The following is a 20,481-nucleotide window of genomic DNA, read 5'->3' on the forward strand; positions in this document are numbered from 1 at the left end:
CCAGATGTGACTCAGGGCAGCATACAACAATCAAAGCGAACAACTGGTCAAGAAAAACAACAGCCAATCATGACAGCAACTCAATCCACAGAAAGCATCAAGAACTTTCTTTTGTAGTTGAGTCACAGGGAAGCCCTTGGTTCAAAGTACGGCTAAAAGCCTAGGAAGCTTGTTAAAGCCACAACCCCCCCCCCTCAGAACTCAAAATGTTGTGTCCCTTTCTCTCCCACCACACCCTGCCAAATTACACACGGAGGCTTAGCGGTGTCTGTTGCATATTCAAATAATCTGAATTTGCTCTTTTGTAAAATAAAAGTTTTTTTTTAAAAAAAAGGGGGACGCAGTGGCTCAGTGGCTAAGACACTGAGCTTGTCGATCAGAAAGGTCGGCAGTTCGGCAGTTCGGCAGTTCGAATCCCTAGCCCCACATAATGGAGTGAGCTCCCATTATTTCTCCCAGCTTCTGCCAACCTAGCAGTTCAAAAGCACGTAAAAATGCAAGTAGTAAAATAGGGACCACTTTGGTGGGAAGGTTAGAGCGTTCCCTGCGCTTTCGGTGTTTAGTCGTACGGGCCACATGACCACGGAGACGTCTTCAAACAATGCTGGTTCTTCGGCTTAGAAACTGAGATGAGCACCGCCCCCTACAGTCAGGAACGACTAGCACATATGTGCGAGGGGGACCTTTACCTTAAAAGCATTTTAGGCTTCCAAAACCTTCATGATAGTTTCCCCAGATCCAGAAATATCAACCTTTCAAACTGTCTAAGAGGAAAAAGTTTCCAAGGTTTGGTTTTTTCCCCTTTATCTCCCCCTCACCCATCACTGTCCCTCTCAACCAGACATGGGACTAATGCTAGTTAGTTTCACTCCCTGCATAAAAACTCTTCACAGGTGGGTTTTTGTGATTTTTTTTTTTAGTGCGAGTTTCGTTGTCTTTAAAATTTTCTCACGCAGCCGTTCCTCCTTTTCAGTGCCGCCCCGACTGTCTCCAACGGAGCACCCCATCATGGAATGACTCAGGTTTCACCACTGTTGACTCTGTTTAATCCTGTTCAGACAAGAATCTTCAGCCAGACTAAATATTCACCTGACAAGCAGCAGAGAGAAAGGCAAAGGGGGTTCTCAGAAAGTAGGTAGCTTTCCCTCTGGCCTTGGCATGGAGCTGTTCTTGTACTTTTTGACGTTTATCGCTTTTAAAGTGGACAAAGTTAAGAGGACATACACAGAATCTGTCAAAAATTGCGGAACAAATCTGCAGAAAATCATCAAAAATCTAAGGCAAGACCAGAAACTAATGGATGGAAACTAATCCAGGACAGAAGCAACCTGGAATTAAGGAGAAACTTTCTAACAGTGAGGACAATTAACCAGTGGGACAGCTTGCCACCAGAAGTTGTGGGTGCTTCATCGCTGGAGGTTTTTAAGAGAAGACTGGCCAGCCACCTGTCTGAAATGGTATAGGGTCTTTCTGCTTGAGCAGGGGGTTGGACTAGAAGACCTCCAAAGTCCCTTCCCGCTCTATTCTGACTGAAAATTCAAACAATATTCAAAATTCTTGCTTTAGGGTGGGCTCACGCAGGCTGTGTGTTGTTCGACGTGAATTCAGCGCGTGCAAATCAGCCACTGGGTTCAGTAAACAACAGCTTTCTGACTAAACAAGTTGGGTGAAGCCCAGCAAACGTGGTTTGTTCAGGACATCGTGACATAGCTTAGCACCCCATGTTGTTGTTATTTATTGGATGAATCCAGGAACTGACTCAGTGGCTGACATAGTCTTCTGTAAAATAAGCTCAAACACAAACTTAAAAATGAAACAAGCAACAAAGAACTGACAATTCTATGTCAGGGACAATAAACAACCTCAGTTATAACAGAACACTCTATTCCAAGAACGAAACGCTTTATGAGATATCTGCCCCAAGGCTTGCTGGAAAGGCCAGCGTTTAATTGCCTGCATTGTTTATAATTTCACTTCTGAATGGAGCATGATAGTTTGACTCTTCATTCTACACTATACGTGTATTGTAGTTTTGTTTTGTTGGCATCTCTGCTTCGGGGTACCAGCTCTGGATAATAATGATGTTTTGGGGTGCAATTCCGAAGCAACTGGAGCACCACTTGAACACCATAAAGGTAAAGGTCCCCCTCACAGATACAGTCGTTCCCGACTCTAGGGGTGTGTGTGCTCATCTCCGTTTCAAATCCGAAGAGCCAGCGCTGTCTAAACGGCAAAGGCGCACGGAATGTGGTGGTTCCCATTTTTCTACTTGCATTTTTTACGTGCTTTCAAACTGCTAGGTTGGCAGAAGCTGCGACAAAAAACGGGAGCTCACTCCGTTACGCAGCGCTAGGGATTCAAACCGCCCAACTGCCAACCTTTCTGATCGACAAGCTCAGCATCTTAGCCACGAGCCGTCACGTCCCTATTAAACTATATTCGTAGGCTAATTGCCATATTTGTAGGCTATTAAACTATGTAAATATAAAAATACTCTATTGTTGCTACCTACACACACACATACCTTGCCCATTAAAGTTTTCTCTTTAAATTTGAAACAGGGCAGGAATAAGTGTGAGGTAATGCCCCCAAATCTTCTTGAGAAGTCTTCCTATGGCCACCTCACTTATTTCTACCTCCCAAAGTTTTCCATGTTAACGACAGTCTTTGGGAAAGTCAGTTTGGTAAAACAAACTTTCCTTTTTTACAAGTTTGTTCTCTTTTGTGTAGCTGTCAGGCAGAGAAGGGCGAGTAATAGGGGGAGTAGGAAATCCATCTTGTCAACAAAGATAGAGATCAGGTGGCTGTCTTCTTACCTGGTCAAAAAGAAGAGAACAGAACTATCTAAATCAATGTTTCTCAACCTTGGCAACTTTTAAGATGTATGAACTTCACCTCCCCAGCCAGGAATCCTGGTAAGTGAAGTCCACACATCTTAAATTTGTGAAGCTTGCGAAAAACTGATCTAGGTCAACCATGTAAGTCAAATACAAAGCAATGAGACAAGGTCTAGGAAAGGCAACCCACATTAAGAAGTAGAGCTCCAAGCTCATTGTTGTGGCTGCCATTTTGACTTTTTAAAACCATTTCTTGTATGATTAAATCAACCTGATCGATTACTGAGTTAGTCTACTTCCTACATTTGTGAAATGCAGTGAATAACTAAAAGCCACCCAGTGTCACTTTGGATAATAAGATAGGTGGTATATAAATTTAATTAATTGATAAAAAGAGGTTTGGAGTCACACAGAACAACAATTTCCCTCACCTGCCATATGTTTCACCAAGGTTAAAGCTAGCTAAGCAGTTAAGTTAGCAGACTTCCAATATTTGAGGGGCTGCCACAAAAGATGAGGGGATCAACCTGTTCTCCAAAGCACCTGAAGGCAGGACAAGAAGCAATGGATGGAAATGTATCAAGGAGAGAAGCAACCTAGAACTTAGGGGGAATTTCCTGACAGTGAGAACCATTAACCAGTGGAACAGCTTGCCTCCAGAAATCGTGGCTGGTCCAACACTGGAAGTTTTTAAGAAGAGGTTAGACAATCATTTGTCTGAACTGCTATAGGGTTTCTTGCTTGAGTGGTGGGTGGGACTAGAAGACCCCCAAGGTCCTTTCCAGTTCTGTCATTCTGCTTTTCTGTTAATCTGAACATGTTGTATGAATGCAGCTGCTAGGTTATAACTGATCCAGTTCATGATGTTGGGTGAACCTAGTCATTTTCTTCTTACCATCCACTGAACCTCACCCTTAACTAATCACATTCTAGACAATTCACTGCATTAGCTCCCGATTAACGAGCGGCTGTGCCCTTGTGACAGAGCCGAGGTCGAGACAGCGGAGCATGTCCTTCTATCTTGCCCTATGTATAGAGCAGACAGATCAAGGTTGCTGTCTCTTCCTGAAATCATCCCTTCTGGACCTGATGGCTGTGATTTGTTTGTGCATTGCCTTGGGGATGTCTCCTTGTACATCACCTCTCAGGTTTCCAGGTTTTTCTTGAGAGCTGTGACCATTAGAGGAGAGAGCTGTAACCTCCCTTAGTTGGGCTTTTGGTGACTGGCTGCTGTGTCTCTTTTGTAGTGGTCGTGTTTTGGTCTGTGACTGTAAATAAAGTATTATTATATATAATTCACTGCATTGTGAAAACCCAGACAATAAGATTCAATAAACCATGGTTCATTTAACCATAGCAATAGCACTTAGACTTATATACCACTTCACAGTGCTTTCCAGCCCTCTCTAAGCGGTTTACAGAGTCAGCCTCCTGCCCCCAACCATCTGGCTCATTTTACTAATCTCGGAAGGATGGAAGGCTGTCAACCTTGAGCTGTTGAGGATCGAACTGCTGGCAGTGGGCAGAGTTAGCCTGCAATACTGCACTGTGACCACTGCGCCATCATAGGCAAGCGTATCTTATGCATACCACTCTTTTTACGCTCAATATTGTGAATAGAATCTAATATAGTGTAAACCTGGGAGAAACTAGCCCCCACAGGGGGGAACGGTATGAAACTGTATGTGAAAGAAGGTGTGGAGAGTGAGTGTGTGGGCAGAGATGAATCTTCCACTGATATGCAATCTGGGACAAAAAAAATAGTGAAAGTTTCACAATAACAGAAAACTTTAATTATGCCCCTTCTCTACTTTGGAAACTGATTTGCTATGTTTGTTTCAAGACCCAGAGGTAATAAGAGCCCCCCTCATTTTCACATCCCAAAATATCCCCCCCCCTTGCTCTCAGCTACTGGAGGAGTGGAAACCCTATACAGGTAGTCCTCAACTTATGACCATAAATGATTCCCCAATTTTGGTTGTAAATCGTTCCAATTGTTAAGCGGGTTATCTCGCAACCATGCCCAATCTTATGACCCTTTTTGCAGTGGTCGTTAAGCAAATACTGAGGCCGTTATACAAACTCATTGTTTGCTACAACATGGGTATTTTGGGTTATTTCTTTGGCAAACATTAAAGTAAAAGTCAGTTTCCAGCAAAAACCATAGTCATGTGATCACAGGAAGCTGCAAACAGCTATAAATGTTTAATGTAAAATGTAATGTAACCCTAACCCTAACCCAAGCACCCAAAATACAGTCATGTGACCACAGGAGGGGGCAGGATGTCAGTCATTGAAACTTTGAATTCAGACCCTAAGTAATATCAGTAACTTCAAATGATTGCTAAGTGCCCAGTTGTAACTCAAGGATTGCCTGTTACCCTGACACATTCCTGCCTGTTGGCCATGCCTTTTGAGGATGATGGGAATGGGAGGGAGTCCGCACATATTTTTTAAAAAATGTTTTATTAGATTATAGGACAAAATACAAAAACAAATAGTAGGACAGAGTGAGGAGGAGAAGGAGAAAGAAAAGTGAGGGAGAAAAGAAAAAAAATGCACTGACCTCTGACTCCCTCTGTTGAAGTAGAATAAAGCATTAACACCAAACCTCAACTTTTTACTTTTCCATAATAATATAAACTAAACATTCCTATAACAACAAGTCAACCTAATAAGTAAAACCCAAGAATCGACACATCTTCAAGTTGACCAGGTTAGGTCTTCTACCACAAAATGTTTGATTAGGTAAAGATTCCCCTTCGCACAAGCGTGCTAGTAGTTCCCGACTCTAGGGGGCGGTGCTCATCTCCGTTTCAAAGCTGAAGAGCCAGCGCTGTCTGAAGATGTCTCCGCCGGCATGGTTAAACGCTGAAGTCACACAGAATGCTGTTACCTTCTCACCAAAGGCGGTCCCTATTTTTCTACTTGCATTTTTTACATGCTTTCGAATCGCTAGGTTGGCAGAAGCTGGGACAACTAAACGGGAGCTCACTCCATTACGCGGCGCTAGGGATTCGAACCGCCGAACTGTTGACTTTTCTGATCGACAAGCTCAGCGTCTTAGCCACTGAGCCAATGTGTCCCTCAATGTTTGATTGCTTAGAGACAAAAACAGACTGGTATCATTATTATAAAATGCAGTCGGGTGGTGAGGTTGGAGAAGGGAAGCCCAGGTTTAAATCCCCACTTAGCCAGGAAGTTGAAATAAATAAGTCTGCTGCTATTACTCAACCTATTCTACATCCCACGGCTTTTATGAAGATCAACATGGAGGGGAGAAGAGTTAGGGAGACTTCCTTGAGCCCTGGAGGAAATCTAGCCTAGAAATGTAACACGTTTTCACACACACACACTCTCTTTCCCTTCTCCATGCCACCTTGGGAAGTGAGACTCTTCCAATTCTCATCAACGGAGACACCCTACAGTATTCAGTCTCACGTTATGTAGATTTGGAAATTAAGTCAGAAGACACATCCATGGATTTGCTGAATCAAATCCCTAGACTGATCTGCTTTTGCACAAGCACCTCCACTATCACTTGCACAACCACACGGGTTACAGAAGGGCTGATGTTCCAGTGGTTCTCTGTGCACACACAAACAAGCACAAAATCTCCAAGTGCGTATCGGATTACTAGCAAGGTGTGTATAACCAGGGTCTCCAACTGGACTGCAAGGAAACGTCTGGCTGTACAAAGGTGCTTTTTCAAAAGGGAACTAGATTTCGTTTTTCCTTGAAGACATTTCACTTCTCATCCTAGAAGCTTCTTCTGTTCTTCTGACTTTAAGGGTTTTCTGGTATCTTATTTTACTAAATGAATTAATAAGGGAAAGGTTCCCCTCACACAAGTGTGCTAATTGTTCCCGACTCTAGGGGGTCGTGTTCATCTCTGTTACAAAGCCAAAGAGCCAGCGCTATCTGAAGACGTCTCTGTGATCATGTGGCCAGCATGACTAAACACTGAAGGCGCATGGAATGCTGTTACCTTCCCATCAAAGGTGGTTCCTATTTTTCTACTTGCCTTTTTTACCTGCTTTTGAACTGCTAGGTTGGCAGAAGCTGGGACAAGTCACGGGAGCTCACTCCCTTATGCGGCGCTAGGGATTTGAACTGCCGACCTGTTGACTTTTGTGATCGGCAAGCTCAGTGTCTTAGCCACTGAGGCACCGCGTCCCTGAAACAAATTTTATAACAGCCCATCTTACTGTGTGTGAGCAACTACATGCTACAATTGCCTTCTTCTGGGTTGTTTTTGACTTCTAGTTTCTCATTTCAGCAAGCTCCCATCCAAACAGCAACCAGCTTTGACCCGACTTAGCTTTTCTGAGATCGGTAGAGGCAATATTTGCGCAAAGAATTCCAGCCCCCTCTCCTCCCCTCTTGCTTGCCATTTATCTCCACTATGCCCCTGTGGGTGTGGTTGGCAAAAACCTGCCCATTCCTTTGTTCCTAAGCCATCACAAAGCATACTGCTCCAGAACCAAACATTGAGCAGGTTGTGTGAACCCGAACAATGCAAGCCAAGTTCCTATGTTACCGTCATTTCTTTCAGACAAGAAAATGGGACTTATATTAATGCTCGTTTAAGCACTGTGCTGGCTTCATGTTTACACAAATAGACACAAACACAGACACACAGACACACACAGTCCTGAACTGAATTGGGACCAGAATGCTAAGCGAGATGGTTATTAAATGAGTTGCACCTGATTTTATGACTTTTTTAACCAGTTGTTAAGTAAATCACTGCGGCGGCTAAGTGAAACACACAGTCATGAAGAGATTCTGCCTTCCCACATGGTGATCGCATGATCCCCAGGATGCTACGACCTTCGTAAATACATGACGGGTTGCCAGGTGTCCACATTTTGATCACATGACCATGGGGATGCTGCAGCAGTCGTAAGTGTGAGGACTCATTATACGTTCAGCAACCAGGGGTTGTAAATTGAGGACTACCAGTATGTAAGACGTCATCTAAGAAAGTCTACCAACAACCAATATCCTTTTCAAACGCTTGCAACTCTCAAGTAGAAGGGCCCTATGGAAGCCAAACAGCAATCCCTGGTACTAGCGAACGGCATGAGTACCACAGCCATGGAGAGTTAACAGATAACAGATTAACCGAGTTGGAAGGGACGTTATAGGTCATCTAGTCCAATACCTCCGCCACTGCTTAAGCAGGAGACCCTACACCAATTCTGACCAATGGCACTCCAATGTCTTCTTGAAAGTCTCAAGTGATGAAGCTCCCACAACTTCCGAAGGCAACTTGGTTGATTGTTCTCACTGTCAGAAAGTTCCTCCTTTCGTTTCTAGGTTGAATCTCTCCTTGGTCAGTTTCCATCCATTATTCTTCGTCTGGCCTTCGGGTGCCATGGAAAATAGCATTACCCCCTCGTCTCTGTGGCAGCCCCTCCAATATTGGAAGATTGCTATCATGTCTCCCGTGGTTCTTCTCTTCATTAGACTAGCCCTGCCCAGTTCCTGCAACCGTTCTTCATATATTTTAGTCTCCAGTCCCCTAATCATCTTTGTTGCTCTTCTCTGCACTCTTCTCCGCACTCTCAACATCTTTTGTGTTGAGTTGTGCAAGATTCAAACAAAAGGCACACCAGTTGCAGTTGAAATGTCTAGTTTCTCGGGGGAGACAAGTTCATCTGCAAACTTTCCCCTAACTTTAGAGGACTTTCCTAACCACCACCACCCCTTGAAATGAAGAAAGGAAAAAAGGGAAGGGAAAGACATCCATGCATGCAATCTGTCATGCACACACTTACTTACACACAGAGACACACACACACACACACACACACACATACAGAGAGGGAGAGGGAGAGAGAGAGCGCGCCTGGATCCAGGAGGAGCCCTCCTACACGTTAATAAAAGCCTTTAACCTTTTCATTCACCAAAAGTATAACTCAACATTTCAAGAGCACGCCTTGCTGCATGACAAAAATTTGCTCCTGGCAATCATGGTTTCGACCACAAACCACAGTGGAGAGCCTTGTTGGCTTAACTCCTTCAAGGCCGGCAGTTTTCCTGGCGCACGGCAGGGCTTTTCCTCACCTTTCCCTTGCCCTACAAGTCTTAAAGTTCCCAAGTTTGGACACCTTTGCCCTACACCACTCCAGACGGGGGGGGGGGCAGCTGGAGGGCGGAACCCCATTCCTGGGAGGTTAGAAGGGGGGGGAAATATGGGCAAAGGTTGGGTGGAGGGGAATTCTAGGAAATAAAACCCATTCCCTCTGAGTCAGCACGTAGGGATGAAAGCCGCACCAGGCGTGCGTCTGCAAAGCCACCCCTATTTTGGAGCTCAGTCACATAGTCAAAAGAGCAGAGACAGTGAAAAATGCCTAAAGTGCAGAATCGTAAATGAATAAATAAAAAGAGAAATACTGTAGACATGAATTTCTTAAGAGTCCTTTTCTCCTGCCTCCGTTTTCTGAAAGGTAGAATGTTTGAATTTTTCTTTTCTTTTCTTTTTAAAAATCTAAATCTATTCCGTGGCTGGTGCAACCTCTGCTCTTTCAAAACTGCATGGCTGATGCGAACCATCACACCATTTCTGGAGCCATTTAGATGAGAAAAGGCTGGATGCTAGATCGACGTCTCATTTTTCCTTCAGGAGCTCATATTAATAGCATTTTAGGCCCCATAGCGCTTTACAGCGCTATCTGAAGTGTCTTACAATGTAAGCACAATTTGCATATTGTCCCCCAACAATCTGGGTCCTCATTTTACCAACCACAGAAGGAAGGCCGAGTCAACCTTGAGCCCTGTCGGGATCGAACTCTAGACTGTGGGCAGAGTTAGGCTGCAAGACTGTGAAGTTCAACCCCTGCACCACCAGGGCTCCTGGGCATCTGCAATGCCTTTTCCTCACAGCTTTTCCCCACAACAACATCCTGGTGAGGTAGGTCAAGCAGAGGGAGGCGTTTGGCCCGAAGCAGGTTGGAAACACCTGGGGGACTCCCCTAACTATTACTTATTACTATTAATCTCCTAATCATTCCTATCACTCATCTCCTCCTACTTATGACTGTATGACTATAACCCTGTTACTTATATCTTTCAATTTATATTGTTTTATTTGTTTACTAGTACGATTTGATGGCTTATTAGTAACTTTGACTATCACTAAGTGTTGTATCTTTTTGTTCTTGATGAATGCATTTTATTCTCCTTATGTACACTGAGAGCATAGGCACCAAAGGCAAATTCCTTGTGTGTCCAATCACACTTGGCCAATAAAGAATTCTATTCTACTCTATTCTTCTTGACAATGTATTTTATTCTCCTTATGTACACTGAGAGCATCTGCACCAAAGACAAATTCCTGGTGTGTCCAATCACACTTGGCCAATAAAGAATTCTATTCTATTCTATTCTATTCTATTCTATTCTATTCTATTCTATCTCTACTCTACTCTACTCTACTCTACTCTACTCTACTCCAGTCCAGTCCAGTCCAGTCCAGTCTATCCCAGATTTTCATCATTACATTTGGATGGATGTTGCCCATGTTGGTCCAGAAACAGGAATATTGACAGAGAGAGATTTCAAAATCTCAAGAAAGAGGGCGGGGCTTTGATTGTATGGATATGGCTGTGATTTCAGTTTTGGTTTTTTTACTCTGACCCTGTGAAACCCACCTTTATTTGGGTCTGAAAGGACCACTATGTACAAGATTTCAAGGACAGCCATAGCCAGCGATCCTCTTGACCAAACAAGGGGGGGGGGGGGAATCAAACTATCATGTGTCCTGCAATAGGGCAGAAGCTCCATCCAAACAACCATGCAATTATATTTTATATCCCACAGGGAATTCCAGGGAAGAAGAGGAGCAGAGTGCCCTCTCCCTAACAGGAAAACAATTGTCAGCCGTCACCGAGGAAGCTCTTGACATGATACAAAATGCATTTCCATTTCAAACATCATAACTGATGTTTGAAGGACGAGAAGCAAAGGACTGAGAACTTATCAAGGAGAGAAGCAACCTAGAACTAAGGAGAAATTTCCTGACAAGTGGGAACAATTAAACAATGGAACAACTTGCCTCCAGGAGTTGTGAATGCTGCAACACTGGGAGTTTTTAAGATCTTGGACAACCGTTTGTCTGAAAGTATATAGAGTTTTCTGCTTGAGCAGGGGGTTAGACTAGAAGACCTCCAAAGTCCTTTCCAATCCTGTTATCCTATTATTTTGTTAAGCATAGTCCCAAGACTTCCAAAGGACACCAGTTTGTTAAAAGAGTGAAGACAAGAGTTTTTCCTCACCCCGGCTGAGAAAAAGCCTTCCCAGAAAGATCCTCTCGGCTCTTTCGCACTTGCGATGTTCTCCAAAAACCTTGAATTTTTCCAAGGAGCCCCTCAGCCCTCACCTGCCCCAGCCTAACCCTAAAGATAACTGTCATTAATTGCAGATTGTCTCTGCATTCGGTGCCTTCAGGTGGAACCCATCAACATCTCTGAGAATGGTCCCCTTGATCCACCCTTTGAAAGGGATGGCCTGCATATGCAAGAGGTCTAAAGAGACAGTTGGGGCATCAGGACAGAGACTGCAGAGAAGAGGCATCACAATGTGGGGCTTTTTTATCGGGCATGGACTTCAACATCACAATAGAGGAGACACTGTCCCAGTCAACTATCTTTCAAAGGGGCGGTGGAAAAATCAAGACCTTTTCTTACTTGCTATGTAAACAACCCTACACATTATAGTCAGGAAGATTTCAAAGGAAAGCTGTAGAATGCACATTCTTCAAAAGGATGGAGTTTTTTTGCAGGGCAGAGGGGAGGTAGGGAAGAGAACATAATGTAAATCTTCCTCTTTTCTTATGACTATAACCATATTGCTTGTATCTTTAAAATTTATATTGTTTTATTTGCTCCCTAGTATAATTTGATTGCTTAACCCATGACTATCACTAAGTGTTGTATCTTATGATTCTTGATGAATGTACTCTATTTTATTTTTGTTTATGTACACTGAGAGCATCTGCACCAAAGACAAATTCCTTGTGTGTCCAATCACACTTGGCCAATAAAGAATTCTATTCTATTCTATTCTATTCTATTCTATTTGATTCTATTCTTGTTCTATTCTATTCTATTTTGGAAGCTCTGTATTCTTCAGGATCATAATGGTGATGGTTTATGGAAAACATCATTCTTTTCCCCAAAGGGGTTTCCTTTAAAACAGAACAATTGCCTCAGGAAAGGCATCATTTGAAAAACACGGGGTCTTCCATATGGATAAGAGAGAGAGTGTGTGTGTACATGCACACAGCTTATAGCTTGCAGACAACAGAGACAGGTAATTGCAAACAGTCTCATGTCATAAAGAAGCCAAAATTAGCCAAAGTTTGATCTAAAACTGCTTGCAGATTCCACAGAGCACATAAATAGGCCATTGGTGATTCCCCCCACCCCTACTCCCCAATCAGCCCCAGGCCTTAGAGGCAAAGGTAAAGGATGCTGCCAAGGATAGTTGAGCAATCTTGGAAGAGATCAAACAGAGTGGGATCAAGCAGAAAAGACACCTGAAAGATCCTGGATCCATTCTGAAGATTTGGAAATATCAGAGGTGTCCAGAGCCCCAAGATGACAGCCGCAAGTGTGTCGTTAAAGTTTTAGTCATTTACATACAATGCACATACATGTACGTGAATATTTGACCACCCTTGCAGATAAAGAAAAAGGCAGATAGCTTATGATCCCAATTATCCACGCAAGCAAGAAACAGTTTCCTTTCAAAGCACATCTGAAAAGGCCCAGGCTGCACACTCACAAGTGAGGAGAGCAGGAACAATCTTAACTATTTCCCTGGAACGTGTCCAAATAGACCTATGCTGAATGCTTGGAGCAACTAGCATGAAAGAAAATTGCTACACAGAGATATGTCAGAGCTGTTATTACTGCGGACATCTTAGAGCTAAGCTGTTGGGTAGGAAGAGGTATCTGTAATTTACTGCAATTTCACTGGTGGAAAAGGGCATAAATCAAGACAAAAAAGAGTATCTCTAAAACAAGCTTATCAATTTGCTCCTCAGCCCCACCATTGCACCATTAATGGCAGGCTGAAGCAAGAAAATTCCATGAATGCAGATTTTCCTGTTACCATCTTCATGCAATGAAAAGTATTACTTGCTTAAAGCAGGTTGCAATTGCAATAGAAAAGCTGACCTCAAACCTGGATATAAATATAAAATAACTCACATGCACTGGTTGTTCTCAAGCAAAGGAATAAATGAATTCAGGGAGTATGTGTGTGTGTGTGTGTGTGTGTGTGTGTGTGTGTGTGTGTGTATGCTGGTCTTGTTGCATTTGGGTCTTTTCCCGTAATACAACAAGACCAGCATACCTAAACCCGTGAAAATCTACAAAAACATATACATATACATACACACACACATATATATACATATAGATATAATACAGCCCAGGTTCGAATCCCAGTAAGGGTATGGCTAGCTGATGAGAGCTAATTAGCTCGAAATAGATCTATACTAGTCTCCCTTTATTTATTTATCAGTACAAATACAACATTATATATATATATATATATACACACACACACACACACACACACACACACACACATATATATATAGTATTTGTGCTGATAAATAAATAAAGGGAGACTAGTATATTTGGGCATACCAGGGGTTGTAACACAAATACATACATACATACATACATACATACATACATACATACATACATACATACATACATACACACACACACACACACACACATATCTCTATAAGAAAACACTGCATTCACTTTACAGCCGAGACCCAGAAATCAGATGGCACCTTCAAAACAAAATCAGACAAATGAATTTAGCCTGTATGAATCCAGCCAACTGCCCCAGGTTCCCCCCCCCCACTCATTCCACAATGTCATCTCATTATCACCACTGTATTCTCTGCAAACAAGCCAACTGCACAATTTGAATTGAGAATCCAGCCATGTCGGAACTCAAGCAACATTTTTCTTTAAAAACCAAACAAAAGGCTTTACTTGTGTGTTACTGTAAAATAACCTCTGCGGTGCCTTCATCAATAAAGTGTTTGCTCTATAAAAATCCACATGTCTTTTAAGAGTTATATACCCTTCTGTATTAGAGCACGCAAAACAATAGATTCAGAAGGATTCCTCTGAAAGCATACACAGCCTCCATTATTATCATTATCATCATCATCCTTCTTCTTCCTATTATTATTATTATTATTATTATTATTATTATTATTATTATTATTATTATTATTATTATTATTATTATTAATCACAGCGGCCGGTTGTTTCGCTGGATTTGGCATTGATTACTAGTCAGGCCCCACCCAGGGGCCTAGGACGTCGTAACGTATTTTCATAATATTATTATTATTATATCTGGCCTGTTTTTAGCTGCACTGGGTGTGTTAATTTTCTATAGGTGCATTCAACATTACATCCCAGTTAGTTTAGCCCAGGCTTCTTCACTTCTTGCTGAGATCCAATCCTCAGTGAAAATATTTACAGACCCCTCCCATCCTGGACATAAACGGTTTCAGCTCCTACCTTCAAAATGACACCATAGGACACTGCACACCAGAACAACTAGACACAAGAACAGTTTTTTAAGCGAACACCATCACTCTGCTAAACAAATAATTCCCTCAACACTGTCAAACTATTCACTAAATCTGCATTACTATTACTATTAGTCTTCTCATCACTCCTATGACCCATATCCTCCCTCTTATGACTGTATGACTATAACTTTGTTGCTTGTATCCTTACGATTTATATTGATTGTTTCCTAGTATGATTTGATTGCTTATTTGTACCCTATGACTGTCACTAAGTGTTGTATCTTTTTATTCTTGATGAATGTATTTTATTCTCCTTATGTACACTGAGAGCATATGCACCAAAGGCAAATTCCTTGTGTGTCCAATCACACTTAGCCAATGAAGAATTCTATTCTATTCTCAGAAAATGACTGCAAAGTTTTCCAAGCCATTTAAACACCTGTTTTCCCTAACCCAATTCTGTGAAGGAAGTATATGGGGATGAATCACAAGTGAACCAACTTCAAAGCTGTCAGGGCATCTCCTTTGAGTGTAGATTATGTTATTATCTGAGTCAACAGAAGTAGAGTGTCAGCCCTCACTTCTGGAAGTGTGCCAGCCGAAGATTGCCTCTGCATCTGATGGGGCAGGCAGGCCTTGCCTACTAACATTTGTCCCACACCGAAAGCGTTAGCCCAGCATTTCCACAGCAAACCTTCGCTGCAACATTACCTCGGCATTCCTATATCTACTTATGCAGAAAACTACATGCCATTACGCTCAATGGGTTTATCTGTAGGTAACAGCCTTCACTAATAATCTAGCGTGCCACTGATCTATTTGCTTATATATATATATATTTAAAACCATCCTTTAGCTATTTATACAGTGCTCATTACTATTCAGAAATCGCACTATAGAATATGTCTAGAAAGCAAAATTTCCTTTTTTGTTTTCACCTTACTGTGCATAAGTGGTTATCAGTTGAAGTTTTGGGTTTCCCCAATTTGTTCTTTCACCTAAAGAGGTGAATAAAATGCTTATTTTGATAGGCTTCCTGGAGAAGAAAAAACAACAACTCAGCTCCCCAAAAGCTTTATCCACCGACCAAATTCAGAAGCACCTCTATGTACCCTGGGAAGAATCTTGAATACTCTCCCAGCTGAGTTGTTCTTATGAAATAGGAGTAACTCCAGGATCATCTCCAAAAATAATAAACATCCAAAACTCCAGAGGAAATAACTATCAGCTTAGCTGTACCGTACAGGAGAGGAACGTCAGCTCCTTCTTCCAAGATTAAAAGACAAAGCTTACACCTTTCCAACTCAACTGGCGCTTGCGAGAGGGAGGGTGGAATATCACAAACTTCAGTTGCACTTTAGGGCAAGTTTCGCTAAAACATTTAGCGTCCCACGCCCCACTTAACGCGGAGAAGACTGCCATTAATTCTGAAACCAAACTCAGCAACCCACTCCCAGTTCATTAAATCAGCTCGTTGTTGTTGTTGTTTTTTAAAAAGGGAAACAAATAACCGAAGGGGGCTTGGAATGACCATTTCTAGTTTCCTAAACTTTTTTCCCCCTTGGTTGTCCGTGAGAAAGAGCTGCTGGAAAATCGCGGCAAAAGCCAAACTTCGAATCCCGTCGCTCCCGAAACGCAGCGAGGTAAGGTGGGGGGGGGGGGGACGGGACAGTCCACTTACTCAACGTCATTAGACATGGTCCGCCCAGGTTTTCCAATGTCGGCTTAGCCAAAAGATGGTTTAGTGTCCTTTCCCCTCCTTGGCTGAAGCGCTCCTAGCACCGTCTAAAGAGAGTCATCAGCTGTAAAGTGAAGACTTTCTTTCAAGGTAGAGGTTTATGTTGTACAGGCGTTCTGCTGACAGGTAGGGTTCTGTCAGATTCTCGCGCCTGATTGGCTGGGAGAGACAGGTGCCAGGAGACAGGTACACCTCAGCAGGTGCAGCAGTTAACCCTTTCCAAACCGGGCAGCGAGGAAGAGCTGCCATATCGGGACGTGTGTGTGTGTTGATGAATTGAAAGAGGTCTTGGGGGTGGGGGAGAGAAATTAAGGAAGGAAAGACCAAAAGTGTAAGATTCCCCCCCCCCATAGAAAACTTCGTTTTGTGCTCCTCAGGAGGAAAAGTTTTAAGGCCGTGGAGTGAGACAATTTGCTAGCACCTCTGCCCTTCTTCACGGATGCAGAAAAATGTCATTCTGTCTGCAGCCAGCAAGGGCATTATGTGGTATCTGCCCTCCCCCCTCAAAGAATGGGGGGGGGGGAGTTAGGCAGAAGAAGGTATTTTAAAAGGGGAAACTTTTCTTTTACTCTTGGACCTAGCAAAGCTGCACCAGCAACATTTCAGTTTTAAATGGTTTATTTAGTCAGGCGGCCAGACGGAATAAAATATCCAGTCATAGAATTGCTTCAAATTTCAATTTTGAATGGTTTATTTGGTCAGGTGGCCAGACGGAATAAAATATCCAGTCGTAGAATTGCTTCATGTATCTACCGTTTCCCCGAAAAATAAGAACTCCCCGGATAATGAGCGCATGTGCTAAAATAAGCCCTCCCCGAAAATATTGCTACACAGCAGCAGCCATGAGGTGACCACACTCACCGCCTCCTGCACCTCAAAAATAATAAGACCTCCCCGAAAATAAGGCCAAGCGCTTATTTCGGGGGTCAAAATAAAATAGGACCCTGTCTTATTTGGGGGGGGGACATAGTATCTATCTATTTATGAAAGGCAAAGGCAAAGGACAGGATCAAAAGATAAATAAGAATGTACAAAATGAAATGAAAATGGTATTATAATGACTGATGCATACATCCAAACTGATCCACTATTAATAGTATTGATAGTCTGCCGTATTATAAAATGACGACACAGAACTAGACAATCTGGGACATAATTTTGAATTCCCCTCTTTTCTTCAGGCATACACATTACATACAACATCTTATTCTCCGTATTGCACCTGGCCCATAAGGGCTGATGTGAGAATATAGGAAGAAATCTTATTTTGTGTGAGGAAACGGGTCCATCTCACCCACTGCAGCAGCAGCACGGAAAGATCTAGAAAAAGACTCTGAGACTCTAGAAAAATTGCAAAGAAGAACCACCAGGATGATTAGGGGACTGGAGCAGTGGTAGGTTTTTTTCCCCCCACTACTGGTTTGCTCAAGGACCAGGGGAAACATGATAGCAGTCTTCCAATATTTGAGGGGCTGCCACAGAGAGGAGAGGCTCACGCTATCCTCCAAAGCACCTGAAGGCCAGACAAGGAATAATGGATGGAAACCGACCAAGGAGAGATTCAACCTAGAAATAAGGAGGAACTTTCTGACGGTGAGAACAATCAACCCATGGAACAGAAGTTGCCTTCAGAAGTTGTGGGAGCTTCATCACTGGAGGTTTTCAAGAAGAGATTGGGGTGCCATTGGTTAGAAATGGTGTAGGGTCTCCTGCTTGAGTGGGGGGTTGGACTAGATGATCTACAAGGTCCCTTCCAACTCTGCTAATCTCAGATGGGAACTCCAGTTAGCCTGCAGAGAAGGTTCAGGATGAGACCTTCAGTAGGCAAAGGAGGGCCTCTATCACAGGAGGGGTGACATGACACTGGGGGGCAACTGCTAGACCTGCCCCTCTTTACCCTCTCATTTTTAAAGTGGTTGTTTGGTTTACAAACAACTAAAGAGAAAGTTGCTATGCTGCAGAATGAAGTGCCAGCATCTAGCATTATGTTTACTTTTAAGCAATGCCCTTGGGCTTGAATGCCACAATTATACCAGGCAGTGATTTTACCTTCTCGCCAGGACGGCTTTGTGACAGGCCATGCCCATCCTAGCAGCTCTTTTGGGAAAGTTTTCCATTTGGTGAGTACGTTTAACACACACTTTTAAAATCCCAAGTCTGCAGGTAGCCCCCAAGCTTTGTCTAATGAAGGGCTGCCATTAAATCAGGGGTGAAATGCTACCGGTTCAGTTGAGTTCGCCTGAATCGGTAGTAAAAAATGCTTTAAAATGTAAAAAAAAAAAAAGTTCTGAGGATCAGCTGTGCAACAATCAGCTGTGCCTGTGAAGATTTTGTGTGAAGTCCAGCTGCTTGTGCATTGTGTGTGAGTCAGTTGTGTAGCTTTTCGTGTTATTTTTGTGTAAAGTGTGATATTTGGTTTTTGAGCTCTCTGAGATTCTGTGAGCTTCCTGCTTGTGGCAGAGGCCATTTTGTGTGAAGTCCAGCTGCTTTTACATTATGTGTGAGTCAGTTGTGCAGCCACGCCCACCTGGTCCCATGACCACCAAGCCACGCCCACAGAACCGGTAGGGAAAATTTTTGAATTTCACCACTGTGTTAAATTCATGGCAGTAGAGAATACGCAAGGATAACTGAACTCTCACATGGATGCCAAAACATGTACAAATGCAATTATGCCCACACAGAGGCTACAATGGACGCAGGGTGATGCCAGGAGTGTGTGATGTGTCATTTCTCTGTTTTGTAATCCATCCAGTGTGCTATTTACATTCTGTAATCTCAGAATGTAATTTCAGAAAGCAGATTGGGGAAACATTTACTTTACAAGAATATTCTTGTGCGTTTGTCCTGACACACCCAAGGGGAGTGAACGTGCTATGCTCTTCTGTGTGAGTATGGCAGTGGGAGGGGGCACTTTTAATCTCAAGGGCCATCTGTCCTTCAAACGTGCCCTCTGCTTAGAACATAGTGTTGCTCAACCTTAGCCACTTTACGCTTGTGGACTCCAACTCCCAGAATCCCCCAAACAGCATGCTGCCTCAGGAATTCTGGGAGTTTAATTCCTCACAGCTTAAAGTTGCTGAGGTAGATACAGACACAGATTAACAGAGTTGGAAGGAACCTTGTAGGTCATCTAGTCCAACCCCCCTCCCCGCCCGGCCTAAGCAGACCTTACACTATTTTTGACAAATGGCAGTCCAGTCTCTTCTTGAGGTTGTGCAACACTGATTTAAAATCACCCTCTGATGTCCTGCTGTTAATATTTTCACTTTCAGAGATAAGAGAGGTAGAATCCAAAAATAGAGCCTTTTCTACGAAGCACCCCCCAAAAATAATAATATAATAATTCCTTGATTCCAAGTCACTTGTTATAGATGGCAAGTCACAAGGTTAGTATTTTCCCAAGCAATTTCAATATTACCTTTCACGGCTGGTAAAATGAGGACCCAGGTTGTTGGGGGTAATATGCTGACTCTGTAAACCGCTTAGAGAGGTCTGTAAAAAGCACTGTGAAGCGCTATATAAGTCTAAGTGCTATTGCTATTGCTATAACCCTTCAGCATTTCTACTTATAGCTATTAGGTTGTAATTGTTATTTTCCACAGTGCTGTAAAATAGTATTTGTTAGATATTTTAGTGTTTATTCTGCTTCTGAAAATGACCATGGCAATGAGTAACTATAGATCGGCAATCCCGTTTGAGTAACTTAATCAAAATTCACATTTCGAATCAATTGGGAAAGGTAAAAAGAACACAACCAGTTCAAAGAAAGGGAAACAAAAACTGAAGTTCAAGAATCTTTTGTGTGTGTGTGTGTGGTTGGAAAGGATGAATGCCTTGGTGCAGTGATGGCGAACCTTTTAGACACCAAGTGTCCAAACTGCGCTCTTGCGCATGCCCAAATGGAAAGGGACGTGAGCGCAAACATGTGCATGTTTGCATGGACATGCGCAGCAGAGGCTCGAAAACCAGCTGGCCGGCGGGAGGCAGGGCATTCCAACACCGGCAGCGCGCAAGAGGTAAGATCTTTTTTTTTTCCGTGAGCTTCCGTTTCATCATTTGCAGGGAAATAGAAGCTCATGAAAGAAATGCCAGAGAGATCTGACCTGGGGCAACGGCGCGCATACCAGCAGAGAGGGCTCTGCGTGCCACCTCCGGCATGTGTGCCACCTCTGGCATGTAGGCCATAGGTTTGCCATCATGGCCTTAGTGTGTGAGACCCCCCAGAAGCATCTGTGGAGGCAAAATATGAGTGAAATAACACATTCCCATGAATCTTCCACAGGAATTCCTGTTCTGAAACAAGTCAGAGGTAATAGAAA

General features: G+C 43.0%; 1 protein-coding gene across 1 annotated transcript in view; it reads right to left on the reverse strand.

The window, feature by feature from the left end:
• The window catches only part of GRHL3 (grainyhead like transcription factor 3), a 62,896-nt gene extending 46,600 nt beyond the window's left edge, over positions 1-16,296 (reverse strand). Inside the window, exon 1 of the mRNA XM_081961938.1 lies at positions 16,103-16,296. Within this exon, the coding sequence (XP_081818064.1) occupies positions 16,103-16,119 (17 nt within the window). The 5' untranslated portion in view covers positions 16,120-16,296. The remainder of the gene's footprint in view (positions 1-16,102) is intronic.
• Between the last annotated feature and the right edge of the window lie 4,185 nt (positions 16,297-20,481).

The sequence above is a fragment of the Natrix helvetica genome (assembly GCF_964273705.1).
Source record: "Natrix helvetica genome assembly, chromosome: 9".
Classification (NCBI taxonomy): Eukaryota; Metazoa; Chordata; class Lepidosauria; order Squamata; family Natricidae; genus Natrix; species Natrix helvetica.